The sequence below is a fragment of the Quercus suber genome, unplaced genomic scaffold, assembly GCF_002906115.3.
Source record: "Quercus suber isolate HL8 unplaced genomic scaffold, Cork oak 2.0 scaffold_650, whole genome shotgun sequence".
In the NCBI taxonomy this organism is placed as follows: Eukaryota; Viridiplantae; Streptophyta; class Magnoliopsida; order Fagales; family Fagaceae; genus Quercus; species Quercus suber.
Window position 1 is genome coordinate 21,301 of NW_027070091.1, and position 20,838 is coordinate 42,138.

The following is a 20,838-nucleotide window of genomic DNA, read 5'->3' on the forward strand; positions in this document are numbered from 1 at the left end:
ATTTTTACACTCAACTAGTGTGTAATCCCGCGTATATGCACGGATACAATACAATCACAATTACATAGTTCAAATTATACCTTTTTTTGAAAAGATATTAAATTATACATGGTATTCACTTACACTTTTTAAAACTATACATTTCTAAAATATGTAATAGTTTCTCATTATATATATATATATAGAGAGAGAGAGAGAGAGAGAGAGAGAGAGAGAGAGAGAGAGAGAGAGATGGGTTCAAGTTACACCTTTTTCTAAACGATGGATTTAAGTAGATCTAATGGTTAAGAAATAGACACTCATTAATACTAATATTCTGATTGATCTCATTTATTATCCCTTATTTATGTCATTCCAAACTTATCTCTAAACCCAAAAAAAAAAAAAGTATACGCATCTGTCTCTCTCTCTCTCTCTCTCTCTCTCTCTCTCTCTAGGATTCCACCTCCACAGCCAAGTTGTATATATTCTACCAAGTGATATGATGTGTGATGATTGTAATTCCATCAAATGAAGGTAAAGTAGAGGCAACTCTATTCACCAATCAATCCAAATAAAAGGCAATCATGCATAATTTTACATGATAATCTGCCTTTTTTTATTAAAAATTAGCGAAAAAGAGATACACAATAGATGCTAAGTTGGTGATAACATATAAAAAATGCAAAAAATAACTCTTTTCCCTGATTACCAAGAAGTTCTAACAAATCCAAGTGTGAATGCCTCATAAGATTCAGCAATAAACATATTCCCTCAAAATAACCTTCCTAAGTCCTAACAAATCCAAGAAGTGCAATGCCTTGAAAGTTTTAGTAGTAAACATACTCTCTCAAAATATCCTCTCTTAAGTCATAAGAAATTGATGCTCATACGTTCATACCTACTGCTACTGCCATTTAAAATAATAATTTTCTCATTTTAAATCCAATTTTTAAAGTGCTTTTATTTATTTATTTAATTTTTTTATTCAAATTGCAATATTTAAATGGCATGGAAATTGGATAAAATTTTATATTGGAGAAGCAATCTTTAGAAAAAATGTCTATAGTGGAGGAGAGAGAGAGAGAGAAATACGTATACCCTTTTTAGGTTTGAGATAAATATGGAATATCATAAATAAGGGGTAATAAATGAATCAATCAAAATATCAGCATTAATGAGTGTCTTTTTTTTTTTTTTTTTACCGTTAAATCTACTTAAATCCAATGGTTTAGAAAATGTGTAACTTTAACTCATCTTATATATATATATATATATATTAGAATTTAATTGAATTTAGACTCCTCAATTTTTGCACCTAATAATTCACTTGCCAAAAAAAATTAAAAAATTAGATGGACACGTGATTAAAAATTAGATTCTGATTGAAATCCAATTTAGACTCTAATTGGATTTAGACTCTTCGATTTTTACACTCAATAATTCACTTAGTACAAAAATTAAAAATTAAAAAGGACAAGTAATGCAAAATTGAGAATCAAATTGAAATTTGATTGAATTTTCTCTGAGTTTTGGCTATATATACATATATATATATTAATTTTTTGTTTGCCAAAAATACAAGAGAGGGGGAGGATTTTTAAAAGGGGTCGTGGCCACCCCTAGCTCCCCTCTCTCCTTCCGCCCCTGCACAAAGTATCCACAATAAAAGAAATATATATAGATAGAGAGAGATTTTATAACACAAAAATGAAAAGAAGAGGTAGCTAGGGTAGTAGGTACACTACCCTAGCTCTATGAAGAAAATTGAAGACTTACTAATGGGTTTTGGAGGGTGAAAATGGAGGAAGGGATGGGCCGGGATTTTTGGTTTTAGAGGGATATTCTAGGGGAAAGAAATGGGAAATAGATGTGGAGAAAAGTCTAGAGAAAATGAGAAAGGATTTTTTTTAGATTTTTCTTCATGATTTTCCAAGAGAAGAGTGGAAGGAGAGGCAGCTACCCATTGGGATCCTTGCCACCTCACCAATTTTCATCCTCATCCCCTTAATTTTCGATTTTTTGATTTTTGGGTTTATCCTTTTTTCTAACCCTATTTTCAGGCTACTATTTGGATTTAAGACTGGGATTTCTTCAAAATTGGTGTCCCTGAAAAAAATCTAAATGTCTCGTTTCCATAGGCTCTACCTCATGCAATTTGGAGCTACCGTTGTCAAGATATCGCGCTTCGAAGGGAGGTAATACAGTGTAAAAATTTCTATAACACTTTTCTTGGAAAATTATTTCCTTCTAATATAGAGAGGATATTCTCAAACCCTTTATTGAAAGGTAGCTAACCATCTTGTTTCAACTTGGTCCAAACAATTTGCACTAGTTGTGGCTGGATTAGTACGGTTTGTTGCACGAACACACTCCAAAAACAGTCGTTTTACATGTAAAATAATACTTTTAATCAAGGTTTTTTTGTTTTCTTGATATTTTATCCGTTTTAACTTCGATTTTGGCCCATAAACTATCGTTTTGAAGGTAATTTTATGATCTTTAATATGCTAAAAATATATTTCAATCGGACGGTACAATCAAAATGTCGACATTTTGACTAATCTTGATTAGGGTTAGTCAACGTTGGTCAAAATTAGCAAAAAATGACAAGCTTGGGATTTTGAACTCTTAAATCTTTAGAATGATTAACCCAAGGCTTGAATAGAATAAATTTTTTTTAAAGCTTTTTTTATGTAATACTTCATTTTCTTACATTTTAATAGCATAGATTTCACTTTTTAAGGCCTGAATCAACATTTTGGCTCGCTAATCAAGGTCAAAAAAAATATGGTATCAACAGCTATCACCAATAGAATACCCTTTATACAACCGTGGGTGGAGCAAACATGGGAGTTTTTTGCACAACATGAGAGTCTTTCTCATTCTACTTGATGGGATCAACTAACAAAAATTTCTCCTCAAACCATCGACTTTGGATACCAATTTTTAGGGAGAAAACACCTTAGAGAGACTCCAATTAAGGGGACATTATAACATATAAGGACGCCACCTAACTAAGAATTTTAAGCCAATGAGTTTGGTCCAATTATACTATATTAAACACTCCTTCTCATTAGTATCTAATGTGGGATTTCACTACTCAACTAACAACACTTCTCACACATGAAAATTCCAACATAAGTTATTGTAACAATGAATTTTGAAACTAGAAAGACTAAAGTGAAGGTTCAAATAAACGTCCAGTAACCTTTTATATTTTTTTTAGCAATTTTCCTTTTCAAATCTTGCACAACTTAATAGAGAGAGAGAGAGAGAGAGAGAGAGAGATCATCTATATTCTCCATTGAATCATAATTTTCCTCAAAAATTCTCAATTTCCTTAGTCTTTCACTAGAATTCTTCTCATGATAATCTTGAGGATGAAATTTCATAAATAAGAGGTGCTGGTGATGAAGGTGGAGTGGAAGCTCTTCTAGAACTTCATTCATCTGCTCACTATCATTAAATAGAGGGGAAAATGATATTTTTCTTCTTTTTAGGTGCTCCAATTTCACATATATTCTTCGTCAATTCCACATCCCAACTAATTTTTGATGCTTGATATTCACAACTAATAGCCCTTAGAGTTTGGATCATACCAATAAACATATACTTCTCACTATGGTTATCTAGCTTAGACCTTTCTTTATCCAGTGCATGCACATATGCAATACTCCCAAACAAATGTAAGTGAGAAATTGTAGGATTCTTTCAACTCCATGCTTGCTATGTGGGGTTCTCTCTCATATAATCCTTATGTAAGACAACAGTTGGACAAATATACTGCATGGAGCAAGTTCATCCCAAACTTCTTTGGACATTCTCATGCTCTTTAACATTCTTTTGGTCATGTTACCAGTATCTACCATACATGTTGGGATTTGAGTAACACCTTCATTCAAATATTCCAATTATCTAAAAAAAAAAATTGTAACCCATAAAAATTATAATAACACCATCTATAGTTGGAAAATGTCATTCACACCACGAATCAACTAGCTCTAATACCATATTTTTGAGGTTGGTGGGTCATTACATAATCACATTCCCAAACACTGATACACCACATATAATGGAAGAGACACACTCCAAGGCATACCAAGGAAGATAAAATGAATGGAGAAGAGGATGAGAACTCTTGGTTTGGAATGGAGGAAAGCATGAGCATATATACTATAACATGCAATCTTAACTTCCACTAAATGGCTTGTAGATTGTAGGTACATTTGGTGTGACATGAAGAGAAGAAAAAAACAATTCTCCTCTTCTTATTTTTCCCTCTTTCTCCTTAGTTAGGGATGGAAGGGAATTTTTTCCTTCCAAAATTTGCTATAGATCTTGCCCTTAATAATTCTTCTTCTGTAATTCTTCTTATGGGAATGGTTCCTTCTGGGCACCTTCCAACCAAGTGCCATGGCTGAGTTATTTCAAGCTTGGAGTTTGAAGAGGCGCCGTTGCTCTCATCGAATGAAAACCCTTTTGGGAAAGAACTTGGTCTCATCTATGGCATTCGGCATAAATACCAACTCAAACCCAGCCCATAACATACATACAATAAGTATCAAATTATTCGTGATACCAAATGAAATTTAGTTAATTAAACTAGTCACCTGAATTGTGTGATTCTTTAACAAAGGATGATCAAAAGCTGGCTGTTTGTTGATAGGTACACAATCAATTATATCTCCATCCGGGCTCTGTATCAAATACATTTTCTCATCACACACAAATAGATATCAGACTAAATTCTCAATGTTGTAACAAAATTACATTGCTATTGTACATTGGAGTCATGAAGCACGACAACCCACAAAAGTGAATGATTCTTCTAAGACTAAAGCTAAAAATACTATACAAAACACAAACGTATTAGATGAAGTGATTAATAACCTGAAAGGATATAACTGCAGGCTTGTTAAGGCGCTTCAATTGCTCCTGAATCTCCTGTTTGATGGTGTCAGTGTTTCTATCTCCAGCTAATGACATTGGTATGAGAAAGAACAAGCACCAGGTCATCTTTACTACCCCTGACCACCTCCTCCCACTTCCACAAGGCATTGCCATGAGTGACTAGCTAATACTCGAATCAAGTGTTGAGTTTGCAGTGTATAGAGATGTAATAGCTAGCTTCAAATGTCCCCTTTGCAATACTTAAACTTGCATTTGTTCATCCTCTTTGAACTGTTCCACTTATCAATATAAATACACACAAAAAATCTTCTATAATAAGGATCACCCTATTTTTGGCCATGTCTAAATGAGGCTTTAATTTAGCAGTTTTACTTTAATTTTTTTAGCTTTAAGTACAAACTTCCTGGTTAATTTCCTATTGACTATTGCCATCCTTTTGTTTCTATGTCATTTTACAGGATTGGTCAAAATTAAAGGGAAATAATTCGTCCTCTTTGAACTGTTCCACAAGCTAAAAATTTGGGAAGTTTGTTGTTTTGAGTTTTGCTTTAAAATAAAAAATAAATAAAATAAATAAATAAATAAATAAATAAACTTAAAATTAGACAATTTGAGATAAATGAGAAATTTGGTAATGATTTAATTTTTGGGTAGTATCTCAAAAAAATTTGGTGGTGTAACACCAGTGGGCTAATTTTGTGGTAGAAATTGTGAGAGAATCTCATTTTTTTTCGATTTGAAGGAGAGATAAGAATGCCTAAGTGAAATTTCCTTATATGTCTTTAAATTTATTTTAGGAGTAGTTTTAAATATTCTCAGTTTTTTTACATGAGGAGTACTTGTATTCATAGTTTTAAAAACCGATACAGTAAAAGAACCAATAAAGGGATTGGTTATCAGTTTTCTGCTCAAATCAGAGTCTGACCAGTGGTCGAACCGATGATATCATAAATAATTTAAATAATAATTTTTAAAATTATATAAATAAATAATAATTTTTAATATACTAAAATAACAAACTAATAGTAGTAATAAATATATTTACTTAAAAACATATAAGTATATAACATCTTTTTAAAGAATTTAACATAATAACATTACAAAATAATCATCCTTAACATAATAAACTTTCAACAAAACAAAATAAATAAGTTCATTACATCCAAATGTAAATAAGTTTCAAACAAAGAATCAATAAATAAGTTCATTACATCCAAATAGCAAATAAGTTTCAAACAAAGAACTCAATAAGTAAGTTCATTACAATGATTACATCCAAATAGCAAATAAGTTTCAAATGAAGAACTAAATAATTCCACAAATAAATAATACTCATCAACACAACATAATGCTCTTAAAACTATAAATAAAGAACAAAATATTTCCACAAATTAATTCATCAACATACACAAATAATACTCTTGTAAACTATAATTCGCAAACAATAATGCTCTGTAAATCCACAACATACACAACATAAATCCACTTAACATACAAAAATCACAAATAAAAATCACAACATACACAACATAAATCCACCAGTGAATACACACACACAAAAAATAATAATAAAAAAAAATAAAAATTGCACAGTGAGGAACGCATGGCTCAGGCAAAGGTGGCTGTTAACTTTCTTAAGAAATTTCCAAATGTGGTCTTTTATGGTGACATGAATTGGAATGAAAAATTGGTGGTACAGTTTCCTTTATCTGATGGATGGATTGATGCCTGGGCAGATTTAAGGCCCAGTGAAAATGGATGGAACATATGATACTGTATCCAATCTAATGTTGTCTTGTAACCGGCCTTTGCAAAAGCGGCTAGATAGATTTATTTGCAATCTGTGTGATTTCAAATTAAGTGCAATGGACATGATAGGAATGGATGTTGCTTGTATTCACTTTAAAAGTTCTATAAACATTTCTTTTACACAAAATCACAAATAAATAATTAACAAACAATATCAGAGAGATTCAATACCTATGTTTACTTACCCGATGAAGCCGAGAGAGAGAGAGAGAGAGAGAGAGAGAGAGAGAGGCGTGATGCAGTGAGGGGTGAGGGAAAGTGTGAGACTGAGAGGGAAGAGATGGTTTTAAGGTTAGAGTTTTTAGGTTGGGAAAATTTTTCAAAAATGACCATAGTTTTGTTTTGGCTAAAATCCAAAATTGACCATCTAAGTTTCAACTTTTGTCATTTTAATTCTCTAAGTTTCATTTTTGTTATTTCAATCCTTTAAGTTTCAAATTTTCTTAAGTATTCTGTTAGGCTTTTATTAACTCTTTCCGTTTATTAACTAAAACAACATCTTTTGGTTAATGAATTGGCCAGTTGTTAATGATAGATAATAATATATGTATATATTACAGTAGTGAACTCAGATCAAAAACTTATAAAAATAAAATAAAATAAATAAAACTACCTATTATTGTTAAAAATTATTATGTGTGTAATTGTACTCCTGATTGCCTAATTTATTGTATACCCTACACGTGCGGCATACTCTCTGACTAGATCTTTTAAGATTCGATATTATGGTAATTTCACACATATCATATGTAGCCTTAGAAATTGATGAATATAATAGTATGAATATCTTTTGAGCAATATTAGGAATATTATAAATTTTAATATATTGGATTTAGAAACCAACGTGTTAACATTTAAACACAATATAAATGTTTCTAAAAAAAAAAACACACAGAGAACAAAATAATGATAATAATTTTATTTAATATGTTGTTGATGCGAGTGCGATAATATTCATTGTCATGTTAATTTTTAAAGTTTTGGTAGTACAATTTGTTGCAATGGCGTATTAATGATTTTGCTATCATAGGACTAGGACAAACTGGATCATACTGGCAGACACTTAAAATGGATTAGACAATCAGGTAACACCAGTGTGACACTTATCAAAGTTTCTGTAATACTCAGGTGGTCTTACGTTCAATGCATGAGATAATAAAGTGGCTTAATGAGAGGAATGCTGACTCATATTACGTAGTCTACTATTGTCCTAATCAACTGGTCTAACTATATATAGTATGTTCATCTTTTAGTAAACCTGGGGTTATCATAAACTTTGGATTCCTTAAACATAGTGGCATTTTCCCTTAATTGTTAAGTTTGGTAAAATGGAGTTGATTTATGATTCGTCTGTGTCGGCCAGTGGAAGTAATTTTCAGCTAGTTTGTGTTAACTAGCAAATGCAAGATAATTTCAAAAATAAATGTCAGAGTTGCACTAACAAGTTTTAGGAGACTTGGACATGTAAAAGCACAAATTAAGCCCTAAATTTGTTCTTCAATATTGCAAATATGTTCAGGGGATATTTGCTTGTGAAAAAAACTTTGAAGGGTGTGAGTGGCAGAATCTCAAAAGATTTGAACCCTATATCAATCTAATTGTTAATTTAAGATTAATTTGAATATCATCATGATTGTATATAGTTCAGGCATGTCTCTAACACTTTTCTAAAAGGAGGCCTTAGTTGTGTATATCTACTATATTCCTTTAATAAGTACGTCCTAAATACTAGGTGCATGTTTTAGCAAACCAGTTTCTCCATTAAATCCTTGTAAATTCTACCTCCATATAATATGCAATACAATTTAATTTATGCATTTCTTGCAAGGGGTTTAGACGAACTTTTCTACAATATTTTTAGAAACCGTTGAAGTAGCAATAATTGAAATTGGTTTGCACTTGGCCCACCACTTACACTGTTGTTTTACCTACTAATAGCTACTCACTACATCAGCAATTTGTAAAAAAAACTTGTAGTTCTAGCATTCCTCCTTGTAAAGACCATAAAAATATTTATAGATCTAAAATCTAAAATAAAATATAAAAGCCCAAAAAATTAGCACAACAACAAAACTACCAATAGTAAATCTAAAACAAATTAAGCCCAATTAACCAATTTTACCTAAAACAAACCCGGCTCTTTAAAAAATTTTAAATAAAATTATTTCGTCCTTACCCAGTAGCAATATCAAAGTCACGCACACAAAAATATATATATATATATATATATATATTAAAAAAATAAAAAAATAAATCCCTCAATCGGCTAAGTAATAGTAGAGCTAGAGGTTAAAGCTGCCACACATAGCTAACAACAGTAAAAAAGTGAAAAATGAAAAAATGTTGTGAGAGAAGGGTGGGTGAATTGAACCTAGGGTACTGCACACTGGATCCTAATCCAACAAAGTTGGTCTAATAATTTTAATACAATTTTTTCCACAACTTTTAATTTTTATACAACTTTTGTCAAGTATTTTTGTTTAGCTATTTTACCACCTCAAACACCAAAAATAGCCTAATATCAATGGTGCCTAAGCCAAATTTTTTTTGGTAACTTGCTACAGTGAAATTCCAAGACTAGCAGTTCACTGTAGCAAGAATGGATAAAAAATATATATTCTTTTATGCATTTTGTTCTATTATGTGGTAGAGAGGAAGGGAGAAAAAAATTAATAAAAAAATAAATAAACAGTATTTGGCCGATGGAAAAAATAAGAGAATTGATGTAGAGTGTATTGTGAAATTGTGTGTTAAAATAGATAAAACAGCTTTTTGAAGTTTTAAATGCTAAAATTTTTAACTCCACCAATGTGATATTGTAACATCTCTAAAATTTGCAAAGTTTAGTAGCTGATAAAAGAATAATTCTTATGTAATCCCAAAACATAAAAAATTGTGCTCCCTTTTCTTACATTCATGGAAGAACCTACTCATTAAATTTATAGTGGGGTCCATCATGAATGTGAGATGAGGGAGCACCATTTCATTATTTTCCAGAAGTACCTAGAAATTTTCCGGGATAATATTCTTATTGATCTGGAGGCCTTAATTGATGTACCTCTACACCATTAGATTCATAAAATGGGTCCTTCATTTCAAAACAAGTGGACAGAATCCTCTTAACAAAAACCAAGGGTGCTTAATCAACTTTGAGGCTTGTTTTCTCACATTTGTTTCGTAGGCTTTTCGATATTAACCCTAGATGCTCATGAGCTGATTTTCTAGCTCTTACCCTCATATCATTCATCAACAAAACCGGCCCCTTCTATAACTCAACAGAAGCTAAGTATTTAGCTTGTTGATTGCTTTGTTTTGCCGTGCAAATTGACGGGTATAGCCACATGAAAAACAAGGTGGATACTGGATAGGCAATTAGATCAATGTGGAAGGTTTCATTACCTTACAAGAATAGCTACTGACACTCCAAATTTACATGCGAATTGAAGTATTTCTGAACGTGTTCTAATTCCAAGAAGCTTGGCTCTAAACAAATATAACTCAGCTACAACATCACTCATGTTCTTCCTTGCTCGGAAAAGCAATTTCAGATCTAAAATCAAGCACTATTGAATTCCAGCAAAGGTGCTTTTACAAAGTTATGAACATGTCATCCAGAGTGGACCTTTATGAGTTTTTTTTTTTTTTTCACTTGAACATCTCCACAACAGTATGTTATAACTGTACACATAATCATATGTTTGACACATGTTTCCCATATCATACTCCAGAACTGCATATAAAATACATTGTAATATAGTCCATACATCCACACCAAAAAGAGGGCAAAATAAAACCGTAGCTTGAAAGGAGATCTTTTATGGCATAAGACTTGAAAAAACTGGAGAGAATGGCATATTTCATGCTCAAACAGTAACTTAAAAAGTTGAGGAAAAGAAAAAGGCAACTAAATTAGAGGAATGACAAATAGTTCCTCGTACCGCATAAGGTGCTATTGATTACTCTAAGTCTATAACAATAATTAGGCTTCAACAAGAAACTGTGCTAGCCAAGAGAATACATGTCTGGTGATTTCATCAAGGAGAAGAATGTTGTTACGCTTAAGTTCTCAGTGAACAATTGGTATTTGGCAACTATGATAATACACTAGCAACACTAATGATGATATTCGATCTCTGAAGAGGATTCATGTTAACTATTCTAGGAATTGGATGCAACCAGTCAACCACTCAGCAAGTTCATATTAACCATAAAATCATAGACTAAAGCCTTTACCATGATAATCATCTCCCAAACTTCTTGCGAGTATTTTTACAAGATTTCAGTGTCCAGTGTTTATCAAATTCTCATACTCGGATTGAAACTCTTGGAAGCCGAAGCTCCACGGCATGTAAGGTTGAGCACCTTGTTGGCCATTTGCAACAATATTTCTTTATTAAGATTTCCTTTACACACAAACCTAAAGCTACCCACGCCAATTAAATTAGTAGAAGAGAACCCATCAGTGGCTTTTAACATACTTTGATAAGATAAATTCAAGAGCCCATTACCTAAATCACTTGAAACAGGTTATTTTCCTTTCTTTCTTAACCAACCAAAAAAATAGAAATGATAGTACACAAGTTACTACAAGAAGCCAAAAGTTTAAAGGTCTTAAAACTTCAAGTTAGAGGTGAACCTCCTTTTCTTGAATTTTCTGTTTCTGCATTTAGGAAGCTGAAACTCAGACATACCCCTGCAGTGCTCATTGTTTTCCATCACCAAAAAAGCACTAAAGATACTAGTAGTAGTAGTATGACACAACTGCACTACAGGGAGTAATGGTACCTTGCATGAAGTTCCCTAGCATGGATTCTGTGTGATACAATTGCCAGGACTTGCTTGAATTTCACCAAATACAATAAATCTTGTGGCACAAAAATTTTCATAACTGCTGAGATGACATTTTGTAATTAGTGCATAATAAAGTGGTGTAAGTGATCGATCCATAAAAAAGTGACGTTCTAATAACTACTTATCATCTTAACAAGTTCAGAATATATATATATATATATATATAAAAGAAAAATGGCATGTCCCTCACATTGCTCTTTTAGAAATACTTAAAGGAAAAAGAGGTAATGTGCAGATAAGTCTAGAACAACTGGCAAGGAAAACAAGAGCAATGAAATGTGGAATGTATAGAAATGAATCTTGACACACTAAATTGAGTTTGATGGGAAAACTCCTTTAACATAACCAGTCAAATGGATCAAGCTCCATATTTCGTACTCATTTTAAAAATTCAAGTCACATGGCATAAACAATGACATTATTATTGATAACAATCAAAATACATGTAGCTCCTTGACAATACTATTTCTAGATCATACACTAATTTAAATATGATGGACATTGCAACACTAACACCAATGATACACAGGAATTTTGTGACTACAACACAAGAAAATTTAGAAAAGAAAAAATTGTAATGATGACCACGTATCGCTGGTACTGGATTAGAGAGTCAATATTGCAGTGAGATTTCTTTTTCTTTTTTTTTCCAGCTACATAGTTTTACTGATCAGCTTTGGAGCACAAGGTTTTCACTCTCTAGGGCGGGCTAGCCAAAGGGAACTAAGAGCACGAAGCCTGGAGAAATAGTCATGTATCGCAAGGAGGGCACGAGCTGACTGTCGTGTTGTCAGTATACGGTGCATTTGTTGCAGCGTTTGTTGCCGGAGATTATCAGCCTGGTTATATTAACCAACACAAAAGAAAAGAAAAAATAATAATAGATAAGATTAATGTAGAAAAGAAATGACATTGGGAAAAATTCCTACAACATTATTTCTTCCTTTTTTTTTCTGTTTTTTGATAATTTGGTACTAGCCTTTTAACAATGACAATGAATCCCAAATTTTACCAAATATATTAGAGAAGTCATCAAACTTTCATATGAATAAACCATAAATTATTATTTACAAAACTCAAAAAACTTCTAACTGTTCCAATTTTTAACATTTCCAAATTTTGTGGTGAAGAATTTTACAACAAATTTAATTTTTTCTAGTCCATGAAAGCTAAATTGTAACATAAAAGGCATCTTACAAGATTAGATCACAAGTTATGCAGTAGTTAAGAAGGGGCAGAAGCAAAAAGAAGAGAAAATACCTGGCGTATAAACCCCTCAAGGGTCCCTAGCTTACCCATAGCCATGGCCATTTGACCCATGTAGTTCGCCACATTCCCAGATGAACCTGAGGAACCGAGAGAGCCACTAGACAGTGTCTCAGCCAGGGACTGTTGCAATGCTTCCATCCCTTGAGACAATGCATCTTCTGCTTGTTGGGAGGACTGTTGCAAATTATTAATGCCCACCAGTTGTTGCTCTGTCAAAGGCTCCAATTGATTTACAAGAAGCTGCAACCAAGATCATTCATTTCACTTGTATTAGGTGGCAGAACTAAGAAATGGTTTGGGATGTCAGACACAACAATAAGCCACGTGAACTAAGCTATTGAGAAATACTGTTAAGAATAGACTAACAAAAATACAATCATCCATATACAAGTACAAATATAATTATCAACTTCTTGATTGATATGAACTTACTGATAAACTATAGATTGTTGATTGTCAATTTATGGAAAAACGAACCAATGAGCACATGAGAATATAGAAAAGCTTAGAAAAGAATCAGTGAACATAGATGAAGCAACCAAGCACAGAACCAGTAATGAAATGCAATGCTTCTTTGCACCCAAATATGTAGGAGTTGGAACCAAACCATTTATTGAAATAATTACTTGATCTCTCTAGAGTTTTGGTTAAAGATTGGTTCCTATGGAAATTCTAATACAAACTTCACATCAGAATCTAAGATCATGCAAGACAAATGAACAGGTAACCATGCCAACTCTAAAAAGTCCACATTGACTCAGAAGAGGATACCCTAATCATGGACTAGTAAGTTATATTAGATATAGAACAACAATATCAAAAAAGACAGGTGAAAAAAAATAATTAAAAAAAGAGACATTTTGGGTTTGAATCTGAAAAATAGCATAACCACCAACAAAAACAATTGAGTTGTTTGGAATAACTCCAATTAGTGAGGGGGCCCATGAAAAAACACAAAATGTAAAAGCTAATTAGGATTTAGTAAAACATATATTAAAATCAGTAAAACATCCTGTCAAAGTTTCAAAATACAACTGCTTATCAGAACCAAGCAGCTGCTTCACAGTTTAGCCATTTAACCAATGAAAGAAAAAATATAGAAAGATCAAAAATACTTACTAATAAAAATAAATATAAAAAAAACCATAATTTATAAATTGCAGGAATAGTTTATTGATCACTGTACTGCTAATATAACTCATAACAAAACCTGCATAGAGTGCTAATTGTTGATGCCAATACCTTATATGACTAATTTGGCCAGGGTTTCACAATCATCATACCTTCTGCTTAGCAAAAAAGAAAGAAAAAGTCTATTATGGAGAGTACACCAAAGATGAATAGAGTCCAGATCTTCAGTTTATGCTATCAGGACTAGCCAACAGTCCTAATAGCACTGCTTTTATGGGCCTAACAATGCTTAAGAGCTTAAAATATAGGGTTTAAAAACCTGACTTAAATAATGGACCATACCAAAGATGAATACATGCAAGACCAAAAAGCTCAAGCCATTATGAGAGTTTTCACTCCTACAAATGACTCTAGCATCATTTTTTCTTTTATTTGGTAAAAAGCACAACACTAACACTATGTTTGGTTGGGTGAAAAGGGAGAGGAAATGTAATTTTCCATTGTTTGGTTGGAGTGAAAAAGGGAGAGAGAATAAAATGGGGCAGATTGAGTTTTTCACCCTAGCCCACTATTTATTTTCCTTCCAAATTGGGGAGAAAAGATGAGAGAAAATGGTCATGAGAAGGAAGTAAAAAATTACCCATTCTTTACCACCCTTCTGCTTTTAATAATAAGTACATAATAGTAATTTATTCTTTATCCTCCAACTTTTTGTCCTCTCTACCAAATATGCATTGTACAAAACACAAATATATTGTATTTTTCCACTTTTCTATCCTCCCGATTTTCCATTCTCTCAACCAACCAAAGCCTTAATGAGGCAGTAATCCGTCAGCAATCCTAAGCCGAACCCCAAGAAATGCATAAGTATAATTAGATGTACTGCATAAAACTGGCACAAATTGGTTCTACATCTAATAGACTCACTTGTTGAAGTTAGAGGACTAGAAATGAAAATATTTTAAGGCCATTCCTTTTTCAGTGTGACATAACTGTTATAGTTTATTTAACGACTTAACACAATTCCACTAAATCTTCAACAAATACCCCTAACCCATGGAGACCATCAAAACATCAAAATGAACTCACCTTCAAGAGCTCAGATGAGCGGAAACCACCAAGCCACAAGAAACACCTCTCAGCTGGTGTTTTCCACATACCAGACAACAAATGGAAAACATCAGCCTTGGCTGCGACACCCTTCAACCTAAAAAGGTCATCATAATGAGCCAAGATACCATCAACAATAATACGTAGCTCTGCATCACTTGCATGAGAATTGACTGCTGATCTCAGTTCATTAACTTGTCGATTTTGCTCTTCCAGCCACCGTGCATATTCTACATCAAATGCCATGGCCCCTGCAAAGGACACAGTTAACAAGATAATCTACCTCTTGTGATGAAATTCAACAAAGAGAAAGGGGATCAAATTTAGACAGTTAACCACATCATAGTCTCTGCCTGCCCACATGCACAGACATATTTGCATTTACAATTCATTTTTGACACTGCAAAGGTGGCAATAATAAAATTTTCCAAAGAAAGCTTTGCGTTAATGATCAGCTAAGAATGAATTTTATTTAGCTAATAGATATTACTGAATTCAGTGGGGGTTTATGAAAATGTATTCAGTGGGGGTTTATGAAAATGTATTAAATACACACACACATACACACACATATATATATATCAGGAGTCCAATTCACCTCCCCTCCCCCCCCAACTCCCTCCTCCATGTTAATGACCTAAACTATTTCCAATGCCATCAAAATCAACCTTACACTCAATTAAATTGTGGTAACGCAACAAGCACCATCACCACAACTACATTGAACACCACTGCTACCTCTGCATATCCAGCAATTGCTTAAAGTACACCTCCCCTTCATTGCACATATGCATCAAATGTAGTACACTAAAAGCTAACAACTAAAAAAAACCTGCATGTGTGAGAGCTTGCACACATGAGAGAGAGAGAGAGAGAGAGAGAGAGAGAGAGAGAGAGTGTGTGTGTGCGCGCGCGCATAAATGAAGCACGTTAACACTAAACAGAGTATAATGGACAATGTAGAGATATAAAATAGATATAAACTTCTCTTGATTAAGAAAATAGATAAATTTTACAAACTCCAATGAAAAAAGCTTTGCAATCATCCCACACATTTTGAAATATAGTTCGATTTTATCATTACCATTTGAAGCATTGGCGCATTCACATAATACATGTCTTAAATTACTGATTCTCCCAAAAGCTTAAACTATTAAAAAATGGTAAATTTAATCACTTAACTGTAATCCTAAGAACATGATTTAACAACAGTTGTCCAATGTACACATAAGACACAAGTCATTTGCGTATGCCATCCCAAATTTTCATTTTTTTTTATACAAGACAGCTATGACCCTGAATTTGTTATTCCAATAAACTTGTCATAATAATCCAATACTGATTCCTCAATCATCATGAAGCAGTCTCTTTAGTTCAAGAAAAATAAAATAAAATTGAACCACACTGAAGTAGGAGCAATGATTAAGTTAAGTTGAAGGAAGGATACCATTTCCACTCATTGAATGGGCTTGATCTCCTGAGCTTGATATAAAGATTCCCTACAGGAGACAAAATGAAGAAGTAAGTTTTTTTTTTTGCTTTTTGTTCTTTTTTTTTTTGGGGGGGGGGGGGGGGGGGGGGGGAAGTGTTGGGAGAAGGGTGTGGTAAGATGAACTTAAGACCTACTAGAACTCCAACCTACCCTTTATCAACTAAGCCAAAGGCCAAAGGCTAAAAATTTTGAAAATAAATAAGCAAACATGCAAGCTATGCACACCTAACAAGGACATCAATTACCAAAAATGAAGCAGAACTAGGCAATCTAATTATGAAGAATTAACCAAAACTAACCTGCTGTCTTGCTCGTTGAAGCTCCTGCTCTAGTTGGGTCAGCTTCAAACGACTACTCTCCAGCTGTTGGACATATGCCTACACCAGAATCAATGCAAGTAAATAAAGGGAATTATTGAAACTAGGGATGTGTGCAACTATAAATGCTCCATGGCCAAAATAAACCAAGGAGCGTGCTTTTTTTGGAAACAGGGGTTACAATTATTAAAAACCTGCAAGGATGTGACACATAAGTACTACTTCCAAATTTCATGTAACGATAGATTGCTTGGCAAACTCCCTCTGAGGTACTTAAAAAGATCGATTACCAATAATATCTATTTTCACAGCATTTCTTTTAAAAAAATTGGGCCAATTAGTGATGATCTAGCAGCTGAGATTAATACAAACTAAAAAAAAATGATTGGTGAACAGGGCTGCAGCCAAGACAAACATGGTCCTTAATAAAATCCAGGAACAGCAACAGCATCTAACCCTGAAGAAGGCCAAGGAAACAAGCAGAAAAAGGCGTAAGCCCCAGATGATAGGAAACTAACTGCAGCAGGCCCCAGGAGCTCAGTCTAGAGAGGGCCATAAATTGAGACCCCAAAAAGCCATGATCTGTGCCAAGTTTGCCACATAAGTATAAAAACCAAGCGGTGTCCCCCCAAAGCAAGGAACGTATTCCCTTCAGATAAGGAACCCTTGAGACAAAATGTACCAAAGAAAAGAGATCTTTTCTCATTGGGACAATAATGGAAAAGGCCCACAAGAAATAAACAATCTGTACACCTATAAAGCTAGGCCACGTTCATTAGAGGGGAGTAATCTGTAAATTGAGTTTTGTTCAGTGTAAATACTTTCTTGGCAAAAAAGGAGGTCTGCCTCATTTCCTGAGGATTTTTGTTACAATTAATAGGAAACCTAGAAACCTCAAGTTGAAAGAAGAGTAGGAAACCCATTCTTTCTAGCAACTAGCACATCCCATTCTAGAGTAAGGAAACTTCAAATTGGCCTCCCCATAAGCACCTCACCACTACTATATTTATTGTCTCTTCCCTTTGCAAGTGTGTTTGTGCGTGTGCGTGAGAGAAAGAGAGAGAGGGATGTAACATTTTATCATCCATAACTGAAAAGATAAACTAATAATAGAGCCTTAACAGCAAAGCTTTCCCTAGAAGACAATGAGCTCGCATTTGGTTGGGCCAGGGTTAGATCAAGCTTGGAGCATTTAGTTCAGATTACACTAAGCTCAGCTTATGTATGCTATCATTCTAGTAGACTAGTACCAAATAAAAGAAAGGAGCTTGAATTCCTATTAAATTTAAATCCCACTAAAAAACTGAGGAGAAGTTTGATTCTTATATGAAGAAGAAAATTCACAAAGCTGTAAATAAACTTGGTCTTGATAATTCTAAAACTAATGAAATTACATGCTGGCAATTAAATGCCAAAAAATAAAAATAGTAACTGTGTTTTATAGTTGTTTTCACAACTAACACAACCAAATAAGAAAAAAAATATGGAAAATTTTGAAAGAGCAATAATTGGATAAACCAATGCAGCAAGATATAAGCCCATACTTTTTTCCTCAATCGGCTTTTTCTTGCAGCCTCCCGATTTTGAGCAAGCCTGCGGAGAGTCTGTAAAGTGCAATCAAGCAAAAGATCATGAATTCCCTCTTGAAAGTGCATATATAATCCATGTAAATAGTTTAATACATATAACCTTCTGATCTGATTTATCCTTTGATCTGTCACTGGAATCAGAAGCCACATTAGCAATAGATTGACTTCTATCAAACTGCACAATTGAGAGCCTAAATGTCAGAATGCCAGCAATGATGATTAACATCCTCCAAATTTTCAAACGAGTAGGGGGCAAAAAAAAAAAAAAACTTCTATTCAAGAAAAGAGAGCACAAATAAGTATCTAAATTGGGAACCTTAGACTTGTGCTACATAATTCTAGATATTTGGTATTATCTAATTATGAGTCCAGATATGCAGAATGGAGAAAATAACATGTTAAATATAATAAACAAAGCATTACCCTCTGATTCTTATCATCTGTCTCCACATCTGTAGAGATATCGGTCCTTGGACTAGCATCAGCCATGGCAGACTCTTCCCAGTTCTCAATATTACCACTTGATACAGAAACCAGATTTGATGGATGACCCCTTTCTAATGGCAACCTCTGCCGCTCCACTCGGAAGGTAGATGGATTTATATCAAGTGAAGTTGGTGACTGTTTTGCCAAAAGAAAAACATATAAATAGAAGAAAATAAAAGATGTAAGGCTAGTATAGTTCACCTACAACTTAAAATAAGAAAGTTTAGTACTTTAGAGGAATTCACCTTATCAGAAGTGTAAATATGAAGGGGATCAGAAGAAACTGCTTGACCACTAACTTTTGTAGAACTAAACACAGTATCTGCATCAAGTCATACAAATTTCCTTCTCAAAAAAAGTGAGGGAGAGAAGAAAAGAGACAGATTTTCAATATGTTTATTCTTAACTGCAGTACAAGAAAGTTAGGGTGTTACTGGAATATTATTAAAGGTCATACTCATATCAACCCAACCCTATATTAGGTACTACCAGTATTATCCTGGAGTGTCTTGTTCTAAATTAAAGGTAATAAATTTAATTGATTGGACTTAGTTCCATCATTCCATCCTGCATATCAAAGCCGCTGATTGATGTGGTCTCTTTAGATATGATATCTCCAGTTGTATGTGACCATTTTTTTTATTTAAGTTATTCTCCAAAAAGTACATATTTTGCATTGAATCAAGGACTGTTGCAGTTTATGTTGAAATCTTTCTTTCTTGATTTCTACATGTTAAACAGAGTTTGAGCGTCCATGTGACAATAAATGTTTCTTTCTAGTCTTTCATTTAAAATTCCATTCAAGAAAAAGCAACAATCATCATTATACACAGCTTTTCCTATGTTTCTCTTGCATAACAAAAGTTAATAGTACTGTGCATGTACTCTGATGACTTGAATTGCTTAAATAGACAGAATCTCCATGTATTTGATTATTACTCATAAGTCATGATTTTCTTACATCATATAAAAATCTGAAAGAGATACACAGTTTTTATTAACCCTTTTTTTTTTTGGCAAATTACATTCTATACTTTTACTTTGACATACTTTTCTCCATTATATGTAAAAAGATTGTTCAGAGCCAAAAAGGAAGTTCTGTGATAAGTCAAAAAGTAAAGTTCCACTAAGATCACCCAATGCAGAATAGTTCTTATGCTCCTACAGAATGAAACAATACAAAACAACTTAAGACTGTTTGCTCTTGAATTAATCAATGTGAGTTCCATTACTGAATACTTACTTCCACTCACGTTAACCGCATCCTCTAAGCGAAATCCAACTGCTTGATCAAACACCCCGAAATCAGAAATGCGAAAAGAATGGGTTGTATTTTCCTCTGTGCAACTGAAAACAGTACTCCCATCAATTTATAGCCACCCAAAATGTTACACCCAAGAACAATAAACTAATGTCATATTGGATGCTTTTTTTTGGGGTGGGGGGAGAATCTTCCACTTTCCAATGACCAATGATTTTTTATTTTCTTTTTTTATAATCTGTAGTGCTTTGACATGAATTGTTTTTTTCTGTTTTTTTTATATATATATATATATGTATATATATATATATATATATATTTATATATATATATATATATATATATGAAAAGCAGATAAAGGTGACATAGAATGTGACGACCACACCAGAGGGGGGTAAGCAGGTATCTATACATACATCATGCACAATGCAAGCACACAAAGAAGGAAAATAAATGCCTACATCCCTAGAGCATGGCCCAAAAAATAGGTGCAGGAAAGTAAATAGGGTTTGCCATACTCCAGAGACGAGGGCGAATGGCACACAACATGATATACTTAATACAAACCGTCTAAGAGAGAAAGGGAGGTGGAAGAAGGAGGTTTAAAAGAGTACATAACCAAAGTGAAAA

General features: G+C 33.4%; 2 protein-coding genes across 2 annotated transcripts; both read right to left on the reverse strand.

Moving 5' to 3' along the window:
* Nucleotides 1-3,925: 3,925 nt before the first annotated feature.
* On the reverse strand, nucleotides 3,926-6,973 carry LOC112029014 (protein neprosin). The gene is made up of 4 exons (XM_024061698.2): nucleotides 6,888-6,973; nucleotides 4,873-5,163; nucleotides 4,593-4,679; nucleotides 3,926-4,483 (listed from the first exon to the last, which is right to left on the reverse strand). Exons 2-4 carry the CDS (start codon nucleotides 5,044-5,046, stop codon nucleotides 4,271-4,273), a joined length of 474 nt encoding a protein of 157 aa, XP_023917466.1. The 5' UTR covers nucleotides 5,047-5,163; nucleotides 6,888-6,973; the 3' UTR covers nucleotides 3,926-4,270.
* A 4,981-nt stretch (nucleotides 6,974-11,954) lies between these two features.
* On the reverse strand, nucleotides 11,955-20,294 carry LOC112028986 (transcription factor TGA2.2; the record flags this gene model as incomplete). Its single annotated transcript, XM_065765750.1, is given in 10 exon segments — nucleotides 11,955-12,392; nucleotides 12,814-13,062; nucleotides 15,043-15,314; nucleotides 16,511-16,562; nucleotides 16,855-16,932; nucleotides 18,417-18,476; nucleotides 18,562-18,636; nucleotides 18,885-19,082; nucleotides 19,193-19,269; nucleotides 20,191-20,294. Coding segments are annotated over 10 exon segments (1,312 nt in total), but the record flags the coding sequence as incomplete, so codon positions are not given.
* Between the last annotated feature and the right edge of the window lie 544 nt (nucleotides 20,295-20,838).